A 17,625-nucleotide genomic window follows, 5' to 3' on the forward strand; every position below is an offset into this window, starting at 1 on the left:
GGTCCACCCATCTGTTGTTTTAAAATGAATGATCATAGAAATAGGGTTAAGCATTTTATATGCTATTGAGAGGATTTACATTTTATTCTGATGTTCTGAAAACGTGGTAAAAGTGTGCTCTTTATGCTGAACATAGAATTAGTTAATGTAGCCCTGGCTTTACTACCTACTAGCACATACAATACTGGATTAAGGCAACTACATAGATTTGCTATTACAAACAAAATGACCATTAAGCCACGCATCCATATCATATGTGAGAAATTCATTTTTCGGAATTCTTCCAGGTAAACAATATTAGCGACAGCAAATGGAGTTTTAGTTAGCACGAAAACCCCAACGAGTATAGCAAAATACCTATATAATTTTTTGGAATTTACATGTTGCGATTTTTTTACTTGCAGAACAATAATTAAATTGGAAAAGATTATGACACAAAGCGGTATCAAATATCCAATAACTATTAGGGGAATATAAAATATTTTCAAATATTGGTGTCCTTCTTTATATAAGGCTAGGGTAGTGTCATCAGCACAACACATACTGTCTTTACATCCTTGTCTGTGATATGGAAACTTCACAAATCCTGGTGGCTCCCATGTGTCATTTCCTTGGCTAGTCATTTCCATGGCCTTTATAACAAAACTTAGAAAATATATTTTTTGACCTAAGCTATCATTTCTAGTATTATTGTAGCGAAAAGGATAAAATGCACAATGAGTTTTTAGTCCATCTTTGACTGCATCATTATAATATATGGCTGGTGTGCCAAGAGGCAATACCACCACCAATATTGCAGTACAGATAAAGAGGCAAATGCGCTGGGAGAAGACCTTATGGTGCCACAATGGTTTGGCCACTGACAAGACACGATCAATAGATAAAGCTGTGATAAGGAAAGAACTAGAGTACATATTACATACAAATGCAAAATGACTTAGCTTACATGCAATAGATCCAAATGACCAGTACTGTCCCAGTATTATAATTACTCGAAGAGGAGTTATCAGCAGAAATAAAATATCTGACACCGCCAAGTTCAGGAACCAGAGTCTTGACTTTTGTTCCTTCATTTTGAATCCTGTGATGTAGATGACTACAGCGTTCATCAAAACCCCAAGCACACAGGTAATAGCCGCCAGCGCTATGACTAGATGGCTGGTTTCTGTTGATAAGTAATTAAACTTGTTTGTGGTATTCTGATTTCTTAAGTCCCAGAAGTAGAAGCATAAGTTTTCAGAAAGTATCTCTTTCTCTGTTCTTGAAACCTTAAAGTAATCAAAAGGGTTTAATTGAGCTATCCTCTTTAACATACAAGGGACTAATAAAAACAGAACCTGGATAAAATAAATTGAACCTTCCTTTTTTTAATCTAAAGAACTATCATTATTTTTTTCCTGTTCTGTCCCCATGGTACAAAGTGCATGTATTACTTTGTCCCATGCTGCTAGAAACTTTATAAACCTAGCTTATAAGTGGTCCAAACAGCACCTTCTCTGTTCCTGCCGTAGTGGATATGACAACAGCTAGTAAGGAGATGGATGCTTTATAATGGCAGCTTGTCTTAGCTCTGAACACTTTCCTAATATGTACAGTGACAAGAAGAATTCTGGGGGGGGGGGGGGGTCAGCCTCTCCCTTCCTCTTACTGCTGCTTGTCTCAAGAAAGCTTTGCAGTGGAATAACTTCTTTACAGGATGTCTCCAACCTACAAGCTGATCTCAATGCACTGTTTCATTGGGCAACTATGTGGCAAATGAGGTTTAATGTTGATAAATGTAAAGTTATGCACTTGGGTGCTTAGAATATGCATGCATCATACATACTAGAGGGAGTAGAACTGGGGGAATCCATAGCGGAGAAAGATCTGGGTGTTCTGGTAGATCATAAGCTTAATAATAGCATGCAATGCCAAGCTGTGGTTTCCAAGGCAAGCAAAGTCCTTTCTTGTATTAACAGAGGCATGGACTCCAGAGAGAGATATCATTTTTCTCCTGTACAAATTATTAGTAAGACCTCATCTGGAATTTGCAGTTCAGTTTTTGGCACCAGTTCTTAAAAACTGTGTGTTGTAGGGTATACAAATTACGAGGACTGCACAATTAAATACATGAGGTATAAGGTTTATTTATTACTCTCAGTAGAGTTAATGTGTGGCTGCTTCCCTGGTCTCTAGTCTGTATCATGTAAGCATAAGTCTGTCCTTTATCTCTGTTTACAGAATGGATTATCCCAGTCACTCCACTTTTTTGTGTCCAGTATATCCCTGAACTATTCTCTAAATCAGGGATTCTCAAACTATGGCCCTCCAGCTGTTGCAGAGCTACACATCCCATGAGGCATTGTAAAAGTCTGACATTCACAGACATGACTAGGCATGATGGGAATTGTAGTTCCTGAACAATTGGAGGGCCATAGTTGGAAGACCCATGCTCTAAATAAAGCCCAGAGGAAGTGGGGGATTTAAGCCAACAAAAAGCATTGGCTATCCACTTTTGTATTGTGTTTAATAAACTTTTTGGTGGATGTTCTCGTCTTTTGTATACCCCTATAGACATCTTAGACAGTTGCCACAGAAACACGTGTCCTCAGTGGAAAATGTCCCTATAACTGTTGCTCTCATGACAACTCTAAAAGTTTGGATATTCCCTTATTTTCTGTCTCAGTAACAATGATCACCAAGGCAGATAGGGGGTGGAATCTAACAATGATCACCAAGGCAGATAGGGGGTGGAATCTCCCCAGTGGTGAAGCAAATGTCAATAAAAACACAGCAGAGGGTCTAACTCTTTCACACTCTATCCGAAACTAAAAAATAAATGCTATACAGACTATGGTGGGAAGGATTTAAAATGCCTATGCACTGGTTGGAGGGCTCTTTGATTCCATTAGTCCCTTCTCACTATAACCGGTTTGGTTATTTACTCTAATTGCACTGATAACGACTTAATTGCACTGATAACGGCTAAAAAGCCTAAAACAGCTATACGTAGTTTTGAACAAATAGCTCTATAATACTAATATTTGCACCATACCTCAATGCTTCTGTCGATCATTTGGCTGTTTGGGGAACAAATAAATGATTGGCATAGCTGTACCCACTATCCTAAAATGAGGAATAATCCTCTTATTTTTGAGATATGTGGTGGAATGAGACAGATGCTACATAAACTATTATAGCTGTTTTTCCAATAATTAAATGGTTTACCTGTATCTGGACAGCAGTATCCATTCTTGCTCCTCTGCAGTTGGAAAAATCTATTTCTCTAAATATTCTCATATTTATAAGAAAATCATTACCCTATCCATTTGTATGCCTCTAAATAATAGATAATGGAATCTCACTTCAAGTACCCTTGTCTTAGTAAAAATATGTCCTAATATACTAATAAATTAATGCTTGAAATATTAGATATACTGTATTATTATTAAGGTTTTTTACATTCTACTAGAGTAAAGTGCTTCATGATTACTGAATAATTTATTTGAAATAAATGAAGAAATAAATATTATAACGGTAGCACTACTCCCTTGGGAGCTGCTGAAAGTGGATTCCCATTGGTTACCCATAGCAACAACTTGTGAATTCTTAATATTTTAGATTCTTGGCTCAGTCAGTAAACAGTCCAAGGGATTTGGTTTTTGTTGTTTTTATTTTATGATGAGATTGGAGAAGGGATGAGTGGGATACTCCAAATTGGTAAACTATACACAAACTTGAGGACTTCTAGCTATGTTGAATGCGGCAAGGCCGCTGCTTTACTTAGCCACTGAAGTGAAGTCTCAGAATATTTATACTGCTCTGAATATAACAGTGTCTATTTATGTCAATAAGCAAAGATCTGTAAGGTAGGAGAATCTCAACTTATTTCCACAAATCAATATGTAACTAATTATTTTTAATTGATTAATTTCCTTTTAAAAACATATACCAATCTTAGTGAAAACAATCTACAGTAAGGAATATATATAAGAATATTTATTCACAAGACATGTATTCACAATAAATGATCAAACTGGAAAGTGGAAATGACATAAAAAGATAACCTTACTTAAAATGATAAATGCAATGTGATATGTAGCTCAATAATGAAAGTAAAAATAAAGCAAGATTATCTTTCCTCAGGTATAGCATAAACATAGAAACATAGAAACATAGAATGTGTCGGCAGATAAGAACCATTTGGCCCATCTAGTCTGCCCAATATATCTGAATCCTATGAATAGTCCCTGGCCCTATCTTATATGAAGGATAGCCTTATGCCTATCCCATGCATGCTTAAACTCCTTCACTGTATTTGCAGCTACCACTTCTGCAGGAAGGTTATTCCATGCATCCACTACTCTCTCAGTAAAGTAATACTTCCTCATATTACTTTTAAACCTTTGCCCCTCTAATTTAAAACTGTGTCCTCTTGTGGTAGTTTTTCTTCTTTTAAATATGCTCTCCTCCTTTACCGAGTTGATTCCCTTTATGTATTTAAAAGTTTCTATCATATCCCCTCTGTCTCTTCTTTCTTCCAAGCTATACATGTTAAGGTCCTTTAACCTTTCCTGGTAAGTTTTTTCCTGCAATCCATGTACTAGTTTAGTAGCTCTTCTCTGAACTCTCTCTAGAGTATCTATATCCTTCTGGAGATATGGCCTCCAGTACTGCGCACAATACTCCAAGTGAGGTCTCACCAGTGTTCTGTACAGCGGCATAAGCACTTCTCTCTTTCTACTGCTTATACCTCTCCCTATACATCCAAGCATTCTGCTGGCATTTTGTGCTGCTCTATTACATTGTCTTCCCACCTTTAAGTCTTCTGAAATAATTACTCCTAAATCCCTTTCCTCAGATACTGAGGTCAGGACTGTGTCAAATATTCTATATTCTGCCCTTGGGTTTTTACGTCCCAGGTGCATTATCTTGCACTTATCCACATTAAATTTCAGTTGCCAGAGTTCTGACCATTCTTCTAGTTTTCCTAAATCCTTTTCCATTTGGCGTTTCCCTCCAGGAACATCAACCCTGTTACATATCTTTGTGTCATCAGCAAAAAGACAAACCTTACCATCGAGGCCTTTTGCAATATCACTTATGAAGATATTAAACAAAATTGGTCCCAGTACAGATCCCTGAGGTACCCCACTGGTAACATGACCTTGTTCTGAATGTTCTCCATTGACTACAACCCTCTGTTGTCTGTCACTCAGCCACTGCCTAATCCACTCAACAATATGGGAGTCCATGCTCAATGACTGCAGTTTATTGATAAGTCTTCTATGTGGGACAGTGTCAAAAGCCTTACTAAAATCTAGATATGCAATGTCTACTGCACCTCCACCGTCTATTATTTTAGTCACCCAGTCAAAAAAGTCTATAATATTTGTTTGACATGATCTCCCTGAAGTAAACCCATGTTGTTTTTCATCTTGCAATCCATGGGATTTAAGATGTTCCACAATCCTATCCTTTAATAGGGTTTCCATTAATTTGCCTACTATTGATGTCAGACTCACTGGTCTATAGTTGCTCGATTCCTCCCTACTACCTTTCTTGTGAATGGGCACGACATTTGCCAATTTCCAATCTTCCGGGACGACTCCTGTTGCTAATGATTGGTTAAATAAATCTGTTAATGGTTTTGCCAGCTCACCACTAAGCTCTTTTAATAATTTTGGGTGTATCTCATCAGGACCCTGTGACTTATTTGTCTTCACTTTAGACAGCAATCTTAGAACGTCTTCCTCTGTAAAGACACATGCATCAAACGATTCATTAGTCATCCTTTCAAGTGGAGGTCCTTCTCCTTCTTTTTCTTCTGTAAAAACTGAACAGAAGTATTTATTAAGGCAGTCAGCTAGCCCTTTATTCTCTTCTACATACCTTCCGTCCTTTGTTTTTAATTTAGTTATTCCTTGTTTTAATTTCCTTTTTTCATTTATATATCTGAAGAATGTCTTATCCCCCTTTTTCATAGACTGAGCTAGTTTTTCTTCTGCCTGCGCTTTAGAAGTTCTTATAACTTGCTTGGCCTCTTTCTGCCTAATCTTGTAGATTTCCTTATCTTCATTGCTCTGGGTTTTTTTATAATTACAAAATGCTAGCTTTTTATTTTTAATGATTTGGGCCACTTCTGCTGAGTACCACAGTGGTCTCTTCCTTTTTTTGCTTTTACTGACAAGTCTAATGCAATTTTCTGTTGCCTTCAATAATGCACCTTTTAAGTAGTCCCATTTCTCCTGGACTCCATGTAATCCGTTCCAGTCTGATAAGGACTCATTTATGACGAATTTCATTTTTGAAAAGTCTGTTTTTCTAAAATCTAAAACTTTTGTTTTTGTGTGGTGTGACTCTTTCACAGTTCTTATATTAAACCACACTGACTGGTGATCACTGGATCCCAAGGTTTCGCCTACAATGACATCATATACCGAATCCCCATTTGTGAATACCAGATCCAAAATGGCCTCCCTCCGGGATGGCTCCTCAACCACTTGTTGCAGAGACAACCCCAGTAGGGAATTTAGAATATCTGTACTCCTGGTAGAACTTGCTATTTTGGTTTTCCAGTTTATATCTGGAAGATTGAAATCTCCCATAATGATAACTTCTCCTTTCATTGTCATTTTAGCGATTTCTTCAACTAGTAGATCACCATGGGTAAGTGTTCTATATAATCAGACCACAATTGTCTGCGTATCGCGCAGCCGTCAGTCACTCCACTGCAGATGGAGCGAGAATAAGCTATGCAAAACGGGAGACTAAAATCGCCAATAATGCGCTAAATCTGATATTAATAAAAATGTATAAAAACAAAAATCAGCTTTTTAGAGAAAAATTACTATGGGTTATACGGCTGGGATTGTAATCTTATTACCCTTAAATATGCAATATAAAACATATAAGGAAGGAAATAAACAATATTGAATAGAATCAAATAAACAGCAAGGTATATTACCACACTTAAGATGGCTGCTAGCTTCAAATGGTCATTACCAGAGTCCTAAAATGGATGCCTTCCCAAGATGGTGGCCAGTTAGGGAGGAGTTTCGTTTGGCGTCCCTCAAAGTTTCAGATAAATGATAGAGCAAGATGGCGTATGTATAGATGAGTATATAGATGGATGTGAGTAGTGTGTATGTTGTTGGTTTTGGGATATGTTATACATTAACTGGTGAGGTCATTGGTACACCTCTCCTAATAACCCAATATTTTGGATAATTAAAATTAAAGGATAATTTCTTTATATTTAAGAGTAATCATAAAACACCACATATAAACTTGTCTATAATCTCAGTACATACATAAATGTCCATCTATATCTCCATCACTCATCTTGGCAATTATTGAATCTGGTAAGGCCATTTCAATAATATTATATATTTAATACAATATATATATTTATTTTGGAAAATACTGAGTTACCCCAAGACTGCATTTAGTAGCATCTCCAAAGCGGGCAGTATTGTATTGCTTATTAGATTCAGCATATAAAATAATTAGACCACTATTAAAGATAACCTTTGACCTGTCTGGCCTCTTTGCTAGTGAAAGTCCATTAATTATTTGAATTCTGGCACTACTGTCAGACATTGCGTCTAGAATTGTAGGATTTATATCACCTAGATTCCACTATATCAATAATAGAATACGACTTAATTGTTGATATACAGCTTACACACAATATCAGGTATCTTTAAAACTCATATAGTTTAAATGTCTGATGAATACACTATTGTCCATTGTTAATTACAGATAGACTAACGTCTGGACATCAGTGACTAGTATGGTGTCTCGCTAATTGACTCTTATCTGATGAGATGTCCATGTACCACTTATTTATGATTTAAAAGAAATGCAAAGCTCTCTATTGAAATTCTAGACTCTCTTGTAAGAGACATTTTGCAAAAGAACATATATGAACTTTCATTCACCTCCAAAACAAGATGGAAGCTGTGCTGTTCACAATCTCTATAGTCTACGTGGCTTTTTAAATCCATTTTTTTTCTTTTATTTAATTACCCCCAATAATCCTGACAGAAGTATATAACAGGCGAACTACTTGGTAGATTTACTCTTCAGGGTTCTACTTGGCACCCCCTTTACTCACTGACTGTGTGAGCTGACCTTCCGTCCACTGACCTCACTGGAGTGGTCCCCCTTCCTGGGCAGACCCCTTTGCAAGCCCCCTGGTATTAACGGACACTGTTTTTCTCAGATAGCTCTGCCTGCAGCTCCACCGTCAGCTTCTCCAGGACCTTCAAGGCTCAGCTCCACACATGGCTCACTAGGCCGACTGCCTGTGACAACTTTCCTCAACCTGCAGAAGGAGAGACAGCCGTCACCCTCCTCCTGGGACTCTGCTTCCTGCCAAAGACGCCCTGTCACATGTGCCCTTGGTTTTTAAGATCAATCCCAGGATGCACTGCGGTTGTACCCTCCCACTGGGACTGTCACAAAAGCCTGTGTGTCACTGGCTGGGTTTCCTCCACTGTCCAACTGGCTCCCCTATTGGATACAGTGGGGGCACTCCCTCAGACCAAGTGAATCACACATGCAACAGGCAAAACTAACAATCATGCTCCCTGATAAACAGAACAGCAAAACAATGCTTTTATTCTAGCACCTATCTAGGAGGGTGCTACATCACATTGATAAAGAAAACTTGCATTATACAATTATTCATTATTAGAGAACCGGGTACCAAATTCACTCTGCCTGTTGTGAGGCCTTGCCACTGTGGAAATGGTCAGGAAAAGGACACAGGGTTTGCATGTTTACTGGGTACAGGACTGTGGAGTGTTGATTTTGAGTGGAGAAAATTGGTTTTACAGTTTTGTCCGGATTTTGGTATTCCCAGATCGGGCTCCACAGTTTTAGGATTTCAAAGTGTCCTGGGAGGGAAGAAATCTCCAACCCAGTGTCAGTTATTGAGGAAAACCAGCAGGGTGTATGTCCAGGTGCATACAGCCCTTGTAATTATGGAATGGCCCCTGTAAGGAGACCTAGTTGTGTGTATCAGAGACTGCATCCCTTGTGTTGGGGACTTCATGCTAAAGGACTGGGAAAGCTGGGACAGTTACACGTGCCTGGGAGATCAAGGGAGGGTCTGGGGGGCCAAGAAAACTGAGGCGTGTAGCAGGTCTAGGAAGGTGGGAAGAAGGACAGAGGTCTCTGAAAGAGCAAGTGAACCCAGTGGGGGCTGGAGAACCCTGTTTGAGGACAGTAATAGGCCTGTGCAGCGAGGTACTGCAAAGCAAGGCTAAGTGAGCTGGAAAAGCCAGTGTACTAGCAGCAGTGGTGCTGCCAAAGCGTTACCAGGTGGCTTGCCATTTCTTTTGTTACTGTTGTTTTGAGAAATGGCAACCCCTGCGTGGGCAACACGTTTATGTTGGACTTTTGTTTTTTTTTTTGCCTTGGGTTACCAGGCCCCTAAATAAAGTATGGACTGACATGAACTCACTTGGAAAATGCATCTACCACTAGAGCTAAACATCATCCAGATCACACTGATTTGAGTGGATTGGGTTGTTTGTTCAAAAAAGATTGGATATTACCACAGAAAGCAACAACATACAGTTACTCCCACCTGTCCCCTATTTTAAGGTACTGTGCCTCATTTTAATGAAATCCGTCTGTCCCTCTTTCCTTTTCATTTGTCCCTATTTTTTGGTCTAGAGCATGGGTCTCTAAACTTTCTAAACAGGGAGCCAGTTTACTGTTCTTCAGACTTTAGGGGGACCGGACTGTGGACAGTAGGAGTAGAAAATGTCCCAGCGCCAGTGGGAGTGCACAATGCACCAGCTTTAGTGGTGCAACTTTAGATACCCTCATTGGTATCAGTGGAAGTAATAGTGCCCCATCATTGGTGTCAGTGGAAGGAATAGTGCCTCATCATTAGTGTCAGTGGGAGGAATAGTGCTCCATCACTGTTGTCAGTAGAAGGAATAGTGCCCCATCCATGGTGTCAGTGTAGGGAATAGTGCCCCATCATTGGTATCAGTGGAAGGAATAGTGCCTCATCATTGGTGTCAGTGGGAGGAATAGTGCTCCATCACTGTTGTCAGTGGAGGGAATAGTGCCCCATTCATGGTGTCAGTGGAAGGAATAGTGCCCCATCATTGGTATCAGTGGAAGTAATAGTGCCCCATCATTGGTGTCAGTGGGGGGCAATAGTCGCCCATCGTTGGTGTCAGTGGGTGAAAGGGCGCCCATCATTGGTATCAGTGGGAAGAACTGTGCCCCATTGTTGGTGTCAGTGGAAAGAATTATGCCCCCATTGTTGGTGTAAGTAGGAGGAATAGTGCCCCAAGGGCCAGATAAAGGCAAGCAAAGGGCTGTATTCAGCCCCCGAGCTGCAGTTTGGAGACCACTGGTCTAGAGGTATAGACCTCATTAAATTTATTATTGGATTAATAAAATATTTTACAGCACTAAACCTTTTATCCATTTTCTAAATTCTTACATTTATTGTTCTGAACAGCCAGTATGAAGGAAAATGTGTGGTAAAAAGACCTTGTGATTTTACTCAATCATTTCCTATGTTTCATTATGACCTGCATAACTGGGGGCATGGCAGGGTTGTGTTCATTGAATACAAAAGTGTGCCTATTTCCTATTTCAGAAGTTGGGAGGTATGCACACAAATAATGTTTCATGACTTTGTCTTTGTAGCAGTTCCTCAGATGATGGCCAAAGCTTAGCGGAAACAGTTCCTCGATTTTGCTGAATTCAAACAATGGCTCATGGGGACTATGGTGCATGAGAAGCTCACTCTAATTTGAATGACATCCATGCCAAATTTGTGAAGGTTTCGGATCCATAGATCACATACAACGATAGCTTGAACCTGCTCTCGACTTGATGGACCCCTCTGTAGCCCAGTTTCATGCGCATATGGCTGAACCCTGCAGGAATCGCCCCTCCCTCACCTCCTTTCTCCCTCCTCTGCTTCTTTTCCCACCCCCTCTTCTTCTTCTCCTCTCTCCATCATGTTTGCTCTCTTTTTGCCTCCGAGCCTCCTTGGCTCCCCCTCCCCCCCTTTTTTTTTTCTTTTTGTGCCTCCTAGTTTAATTGGTGCCATTGAGGCCAATTCTACCATTTATCTCGAGATGCCGCTCAAGAGGAGACTGATGAGCTTGTCTTTGCGCTTACTGTTGGAAAATCTGCTGATTTGTTGTACCATATACTTTTGTTGCGGCCATTGTACTGATCTCTTCCCTCTTCTTGTTCTACGTGAGCACTTGACCGGCTTGCTCTTCCGTTGACTAAGTCTTTATACATTGCGTTGTGCTATTGTGCTGTATAAAAAAACAAAAATATGGAATAACTTTCTTTGTAAAACAAAATTAGGTTTTATGGGGTTTTTTACCTATATTTTCTTTTTCCTAATCCCTCCACTAGGACTAAAGAGAAGAATCCTTGTGTAAGGTCCAAGTGCCTTTGTTGTCACTTACAGATGGCTAGGGGCTCCTTCCCCCAACCAAATATGATAGCCCTGGTGACTGGTGATTGGTCACTCAGGCAGCCAATTCTGCATTGTTGGAGAAAGTAAGTGAGCCACATGCTTTCAATATTAAACCTTCCGTACACTACACCATTGCTCTATTCGACTGCCATACCTAAGGATAAGGAGATCATGTAAAACTCAAGTTCCTTCCTTCCCTGATGCAGCACTGAGCACCTTAGCAACCAATCACAAGGCACTAGTATTATCTCATGGGGATGGGAAAAGAGCCCCTAACTCTGTGTTGGCTTTGACTAGAGTGACTTGGGGATAATTCAAGGTTATCTGTTGTCAATATTGGTGGTTGAATTGAGCAACAGGAGAGCAAACTAAAGCTGCCTATACACCGGATGAAATTTGTTAGAAAAATTGTGTCTTCAGAATGTTCATTCAATTCTCTAATGTTTAGAGGGGTCAAATCAATGTTTGTTTTTGACTAAAGTGACAAGAAAATTCAGGATGGAAAATGTTTCCTAAGAGAATGAAATATAGTTTTTGTTCTGGAAAAATTGTACACATTGTAATGAAACCTGTTTAATAATGTCTGGGAGTCTATTTAGGGGTTTTCAAATGAAATTGGTTGACTCAGTAATGGCAAGCAAGAATGTTCTGATGAACGTTGAAACGAAAAACTATGTATGGCTATCTACATGGGCAAAACACTTCACTTTAACCACTTAAGCCCCGGAAGATTTTACCCCCTTCCTGACCAGGGGGTATTTTGCGATTCGGCACTGCGTGACTTTAACGGAGAATTGCGCGGTCGTGCGAGGCTGTACCTAAACGAATTTGGCGTCCTTTTTTTCCCACAAACAGAGCTTTCTTTTGGCGGTATTTGATCACCTGTGTGATTTTTTGATCACGCGCTATAAACAAAAAAAGAGCGTCCATTTTGCAAAAATAGCAATATTTTTCCCTTTTTTTTATATGAAATTCCCCCAAAAAAAAATGTAAAAATCAAAATTTTTTTAAATTTTCGGCCAATTTGTTTTATGCTACCTATGTTTGGTAAAAAAAAATCGCAAAAACCGTATTTTGATTGGTTTGCGCAAAAGTTATTGCGTTTACTAACTAAGGGAAAGATTTTTGTCATTTTTGTTGTTTTTTTTTTTAACGCGTAATGGCGGCGATCTGCGATTTTTTTTGCGGTACTGCGACATTGCGGCGGACAGATCGGACCCTTGACTGACATTTTTGACACTTTTGGGGTTACCAGTGACATTTCTACAGTAATCAGTGCTATATATATGCACTGTTACTGTAAAAATACACTGGTAGTGAAGGGGTTAACTTTATTTGAGAGGGAGGGGCTGTGTGTGTCCCTAGGGGCGTGATTCTAACTGTGATTGGCTGGGGCTTCAGCTGTATGCAGAGTGATCAACGGATCTACATAGTAGATCCAGATGATCAGCTCTCATACAGCGAGGAGAATGACAGGCAGCTTGTTTACACAAGCTGCCTGACTTTCTCCCTCTCCCCCGCCGATCGCAGAGTGGCCGGCGGACATCGGGTCCACCGGTCACACGCGCGGGGGGGTCCGTGACCACTCGGGAGTGGGAGCGCACCTCCGGGGGCGCGCGCTCGCTCCCTAGACCCTCACAAGCTAGTGATGTAGCCCTACGTCACTTTGCCTGTGAGGGGCTGACCGCCGACGTAGATAGTCGTGCGGCGGTCGGCAAGTGGTTAAGGGGTATTGTTAATACAAGAAAGGACTTTGCTTGCTTTGGAAACTGCAGCTTGGCACTTCATGCTATTATTAAGCTTAGGATCTACCAGAACACCCAGATCCTTCTCCGCTATGGATTCCCCCAGTTCTACTCCCCCTTGTATGTATAATGCATGCATACAGTATTCTTAGCCCCCAAGTGCATAACTTTACATTTAAAGCAGCAGTCTGGGTGGAAAGAACCAAGATCTCCTGACTTCCTCCAAATAAATACCTTCTTCCAGCATACTCAGTGACCAGTGTGATTGGCTGAGAAAAGTATACATATTTATAACCTAGACTCACTGAAATTCATCACACTAATGCCAAAGGTAACAGTGCCACCTATTGACAATAGGGAGAAACCACAGCTAAACCAGGCTTAGGAGGAAACTCCAATGATCACAAAGACCACAAATTAGCCAGGCTAGCTACCACCTAGCACCGCTAAATTTATTAGCAACCCTGTTTAGGGCAAAGGTGCTACATTATGCACAATTAGGAAAAAATCCAGGCCTTTTTAAAGCAATCTACTGAGCTGGCTATAACCTCCTCTTGAGCGAGTCTGTTCCATATTTGCGCAGCTCTTACTGTAAAGAAACTAGGGATCGACCGATTATCGGCAAAGCCGATATATCGAGGGGCGATATGCACTTTTCCCGATATATCGAAATTGGCCCCGGAGGTTACAGATATTGCCGACGATATTTCGGAAAGTGCTTGTACCGGAGTGATGATTGCAGCTAGAGGCATCACCCCGGTACCGGCATCCATAGCCAAAGGTCGGCTGTCTTGTAATGACAACCGATGTGGCTAAGAAGCCGCTTGGCTGTCATTACATGGAGCGGGAGGGGAGTTTCCGCGGCGCGCCCGGGTCTCCTGTCCCACCGAAGTGATGTCATGACATCGCTTCCGGGTACTGGCGCCAGATTAAAAAAAATGACAGCATTCAAAACAGCCAAACTTGGCGTTTTGAATGCTTTTAAGTGCAGAGGAGGGATTTGGGGTTTTTTACCTGTCAAGTTAAAAAAAAAAAAAAAATGTTTTTTAAATGTACAAAAATATCGGCCCATATCGGCCGATACCGATACGCGATGACCAAAATATCGGTATCGGCAATGAAAAAACAATATCCGTTGACCACTAGAAGAAACCTTTCCATGTTTGGAGATTAATTCTCTTTTCCTGTAGAGAGCTCTTCCAAGTCTCTTATCAGTTTGGTTGCCCTTCTCTGCACTTTCTCCAGTTCCCTGATATCCTTTTTCTAAACTGGCGCCCAATACTGAACTGCATATTCCAGATGAGGAGGTCTTACTAATGGTTTGTAAAGGGGCAAAATTATCTCTCTCTATCTCTCTCTCTCTCTCTCTGGAGTCCGTGCCTCTCTTAATACAAGAAAGGATTTTGCTCACTTTGGAAACTGCAGCTTGGCATTGCATGCTATTATTAAGCTTAAGATCTACCAAAACACCCAGATCCTTCTCCACTATGGATTCCCCACAGTTGCTGGTTTACACAGACAAAACAATGGAAGGCCTTTGTTTACTTACTACAGATTACTGCATTCTACATACCAGATCAATTAATGAAAGATCAGCCATTGTATAATAAAAAAAAACAAAAAAAAAACGTGAACACTAAATGTGCTCATGTTGTTTTACTAGTTATGTTTTAGAATCCTCAGCGGGACAGTCCCTGTATGTCTGAGATCACTTCCTCATACCATTTTCCGTTCCAGTTTCACATTGTCAGGGCTTTAAAAGCTAGAGTTGATAAACTTGTCTTTGTAGCAGCACCCAGCTCTGTCAAGATGGCATTTTCCTGCACAATAATCCTTATGTCCTGTCTGGTTGTGTTAGGAAGAGCAGACACTGGGAACCCAGGAGCAGTGGTGAGAATCACACAAAAGGGACTGGATTATGGTATGTTGTCCATTCAATTTGCTGACAGCAATACTCTTTGTCTTTGCTTACGTATCTGTACTGGAAATTCTTTCACTCTGATTTTATACCTAGTTTTTTCATTATGGGGGGGTTCAGAGAAATATGACTTCCCTTGATGATTTTCCTCCAAATATTGGTTGTCTTTCTGATCCTCTGGCTTCAGTGGATTTTGACATGGAATAGGAAGACACCAAAAATTAATATACTATACTTTGGTCTGGCTTTTATATATGTTTGTTATGGGTCAGTGACTCACGCCAGAAACAGACAGGAAATTGGCATTTTTAGCAGGAAATTATTGTATTTATTTCTGTAATGACAGGTTTCCTGTAAAGCTGAATTAAAGACCTCAGGTTACTTATATTGTAATCGTGGATCCCTCGCCAACCTTTGAAATCTTCTCCCCTGATCTCTTCAGGGTGCCAGGTTTCCAGCCTCTTGAGTCATTCATCCTGGCATGCTGGCACCATGCCGAGAACGTATGCTGAGCTGCGCATGCCCACCTCAGTGTACATCAATAGAGGATTGTGAACAGGCAGGTACAGTATGTTGCTTTAATTGCAGAAGAGACATAGCGATACTTATTATGTTTAAGGGATTTAGGAAAAGGATCCAGCACTGTCCTCTTCTCCCCAAAGCTACGATCTCTGGGTGGTCACTAGGCGTCATCACTTATACCAAGGGCCCATAATTCCTGCATTACACTCAGTGTCATCTTAAGAGCATTATAGGCCCCCGGGCAATGCAGTGCACTGAGGCCCTGCCTACACAATCACCCACGAGAATAAAAATGCAAATTATCGATAAGGCGGTATTTATTGATACAGCAATGCCAGGCTAATGACAGCTTCCAAGTTTGGCGGCAGCGTCCAGTGAACAAACACATAGACAGGAGTCAGACTCGACTGTCCTGTGTGTGCCTGTTTCCACGGAGGCTGACACGCATTCCTGCAGTTGTGGGCTCTCCTGCCATGACCCAAGCAGCGCAGGACCGACAGGTGCTTGCCACCTGCTAAGTTCTGCGGCAGGATGCACACGGGAGTCGGGCCTAAAGCTTGGCTGGGGCTGGGTCGCTGGACAGGTGGGGCCCCCTGGGCAGGTGGGGCCCCCGGGCAACTGCCCAGCGTGCCCATTCGGTAAGACAGCCCTGATTACACTTGAAGAAGGCAGGCATGCAATTGCCAGCTGGGAGCACCTTAGAGAGAAGGCTTTGTGGGACTGGTGGCATAGTTGGAGGGACCCTGCTGGAGGAGGATACACCCTTGTTCATGCACCCCCTAGACCTAACAAACATGTCACCTTTAAAGTGTGGGGGTGGGTAAATTGAACACCACAAAGGTATTTTGTTTTGTTGTGCCCAAAGTTGGCCTTTAACAGGGCAAAGTATCAGGTTTATTGTAATGCCCTCTCCTCAGTGATCTATTATCATCTTTCCTTCACATCCCCCCCACCCAGTCTGTTCAGCCACTGAGAGCAAGAAACGTTCTCCTTGCTGGAGACTGACATGAGAAACAAGGCATGGTGGGTCAATAAGGAGGAAAAGAATAGCTTCAGAAAATGCCCAGGCGATACTGGTGATTGGGTCTTTACCCTCTGCCTGCTTTTTTTCAAGCACAGCCTTTATGGCTTATTTTCTATTTAACATATTGTGAATTTTAAGGGTAACACATTTGTGGGTGTTCACAATTGATCATCCTTCTAGTTAAGACTTACCTATTACAATAACACCCCACCAAAACCAGAAATACAATATAAGGCCTCATGCACACAGTGCGTTAGAAAAAACGACCTGCAGGGCCACTACCAACGCCAGGAAAAAGCAGCTGTAAAAACGTGCTTTTAGTAGCTTCTTCTATTGGCGTTAATGCACGTTTAGCCGCGTTAGCTTTTAGCAGCGTTTTTTTGCCTCTATTCAAATTCAATGGTTGCCTATGAGTCGTCTTTGATATGGCTTTAAGCCCACTGATTTGAATGAAAGTCGCATCCAAGTCGGATCATGATGATCCGACTTGTGGTGCGACTTGCGCTCTCAGGATCTTGAGGGGGAACTCCACACCAAAATGGGAAAAAACTTGGCGTGGGGGTCACCCCCAGGTTCCATACTGGGCCCCCCCGGGTCTGGTATGGATTTTAAGGGGAACCCCACGCAGAAAAATGGCATGGGATCCCCCCACCAGGCCACACGCCCTCAACATGGGGGGGTGGGTGCTTTGAAGCAGGGGGGGCTCCGCACCCCCCCCCCACCCCAAAGCACCTTGTCCCCATGTTGATGAGGACAAGGCCTCTTCCCGACAACCCCGGGCGGTGGTTGTGGGGGTCTGCGGGCAGGGGGCTTATCGGAATCTGGATAATACCCTCCCTATGTGAATGGGTATGGGGTACATTGTACCCCTACCCATTCACCCCAAAAAAGACAGTGTAGTGTAAATAATTACAAGACATGGTTTTGAGAAGTCCTTTATTAAAAATCTTCCTCCAATCTT

General features: G+C 41.4%; 2 protein-coding genes across 3 annotated transcripts in view; one reads left to right on the forward strand and one right to left on the reverse strand.

Moving 5' to 3' along the window:
- Nucleotides 1-62: 62 nt before the first annotated feature.
- Nucleotides 63-1,313, reverse strand: LOC309567348 (chemerin-like receptor 2; the record flags this gene model as incomplete). The annotated part of the gene is made up of 1 exon (XM_082272763.1): nucleotides 63-1,313. One exon carries the CDS (start codon nucleotides 1,311-1,313, stop codon nucleotides 63-65), a length of 1,251 nt encoding a protein of 416 aa, XP_082128889.1.
- Nucleotides 1,314-14,917: 13,604 nt separating this feature from the next.
- Nucleotides 14,918-17,625, forward strand: part of LOC309566742 (bactericidal permeability-increasing protein-like) — a 74,335-nt gene continuing 71,627 nt past the window's right edge. For both annotated transcript variants that reach the window (XR_014225894.1, XM_082272016.1), the window contains exon 1: nucleotides 14,918-15,121. Coding sequence is in view for 1 of the 2 variants with exons in the window: in XM_082272016.1 (XP_082128142.1) it covers nucleotides 15,010-15,121 (112 nt within the window). In the remaining variant the exon portion in view is untranslated. The remainder of the gene's footprint in view (nucleotides 15,122-17,625) is intronic.

The sequence above is a fragment of the Pelophylax lessonae genome (genome assembly GCF_965119305.1).
Source record: "Pelophylax lessonae genome assembly, chromosome: 11".
NCBI lineage: Eukaryota > Metazoa > Chordata > Amphibia > Anura > Ranidae > Pelophylax > Pelophylax lessonae.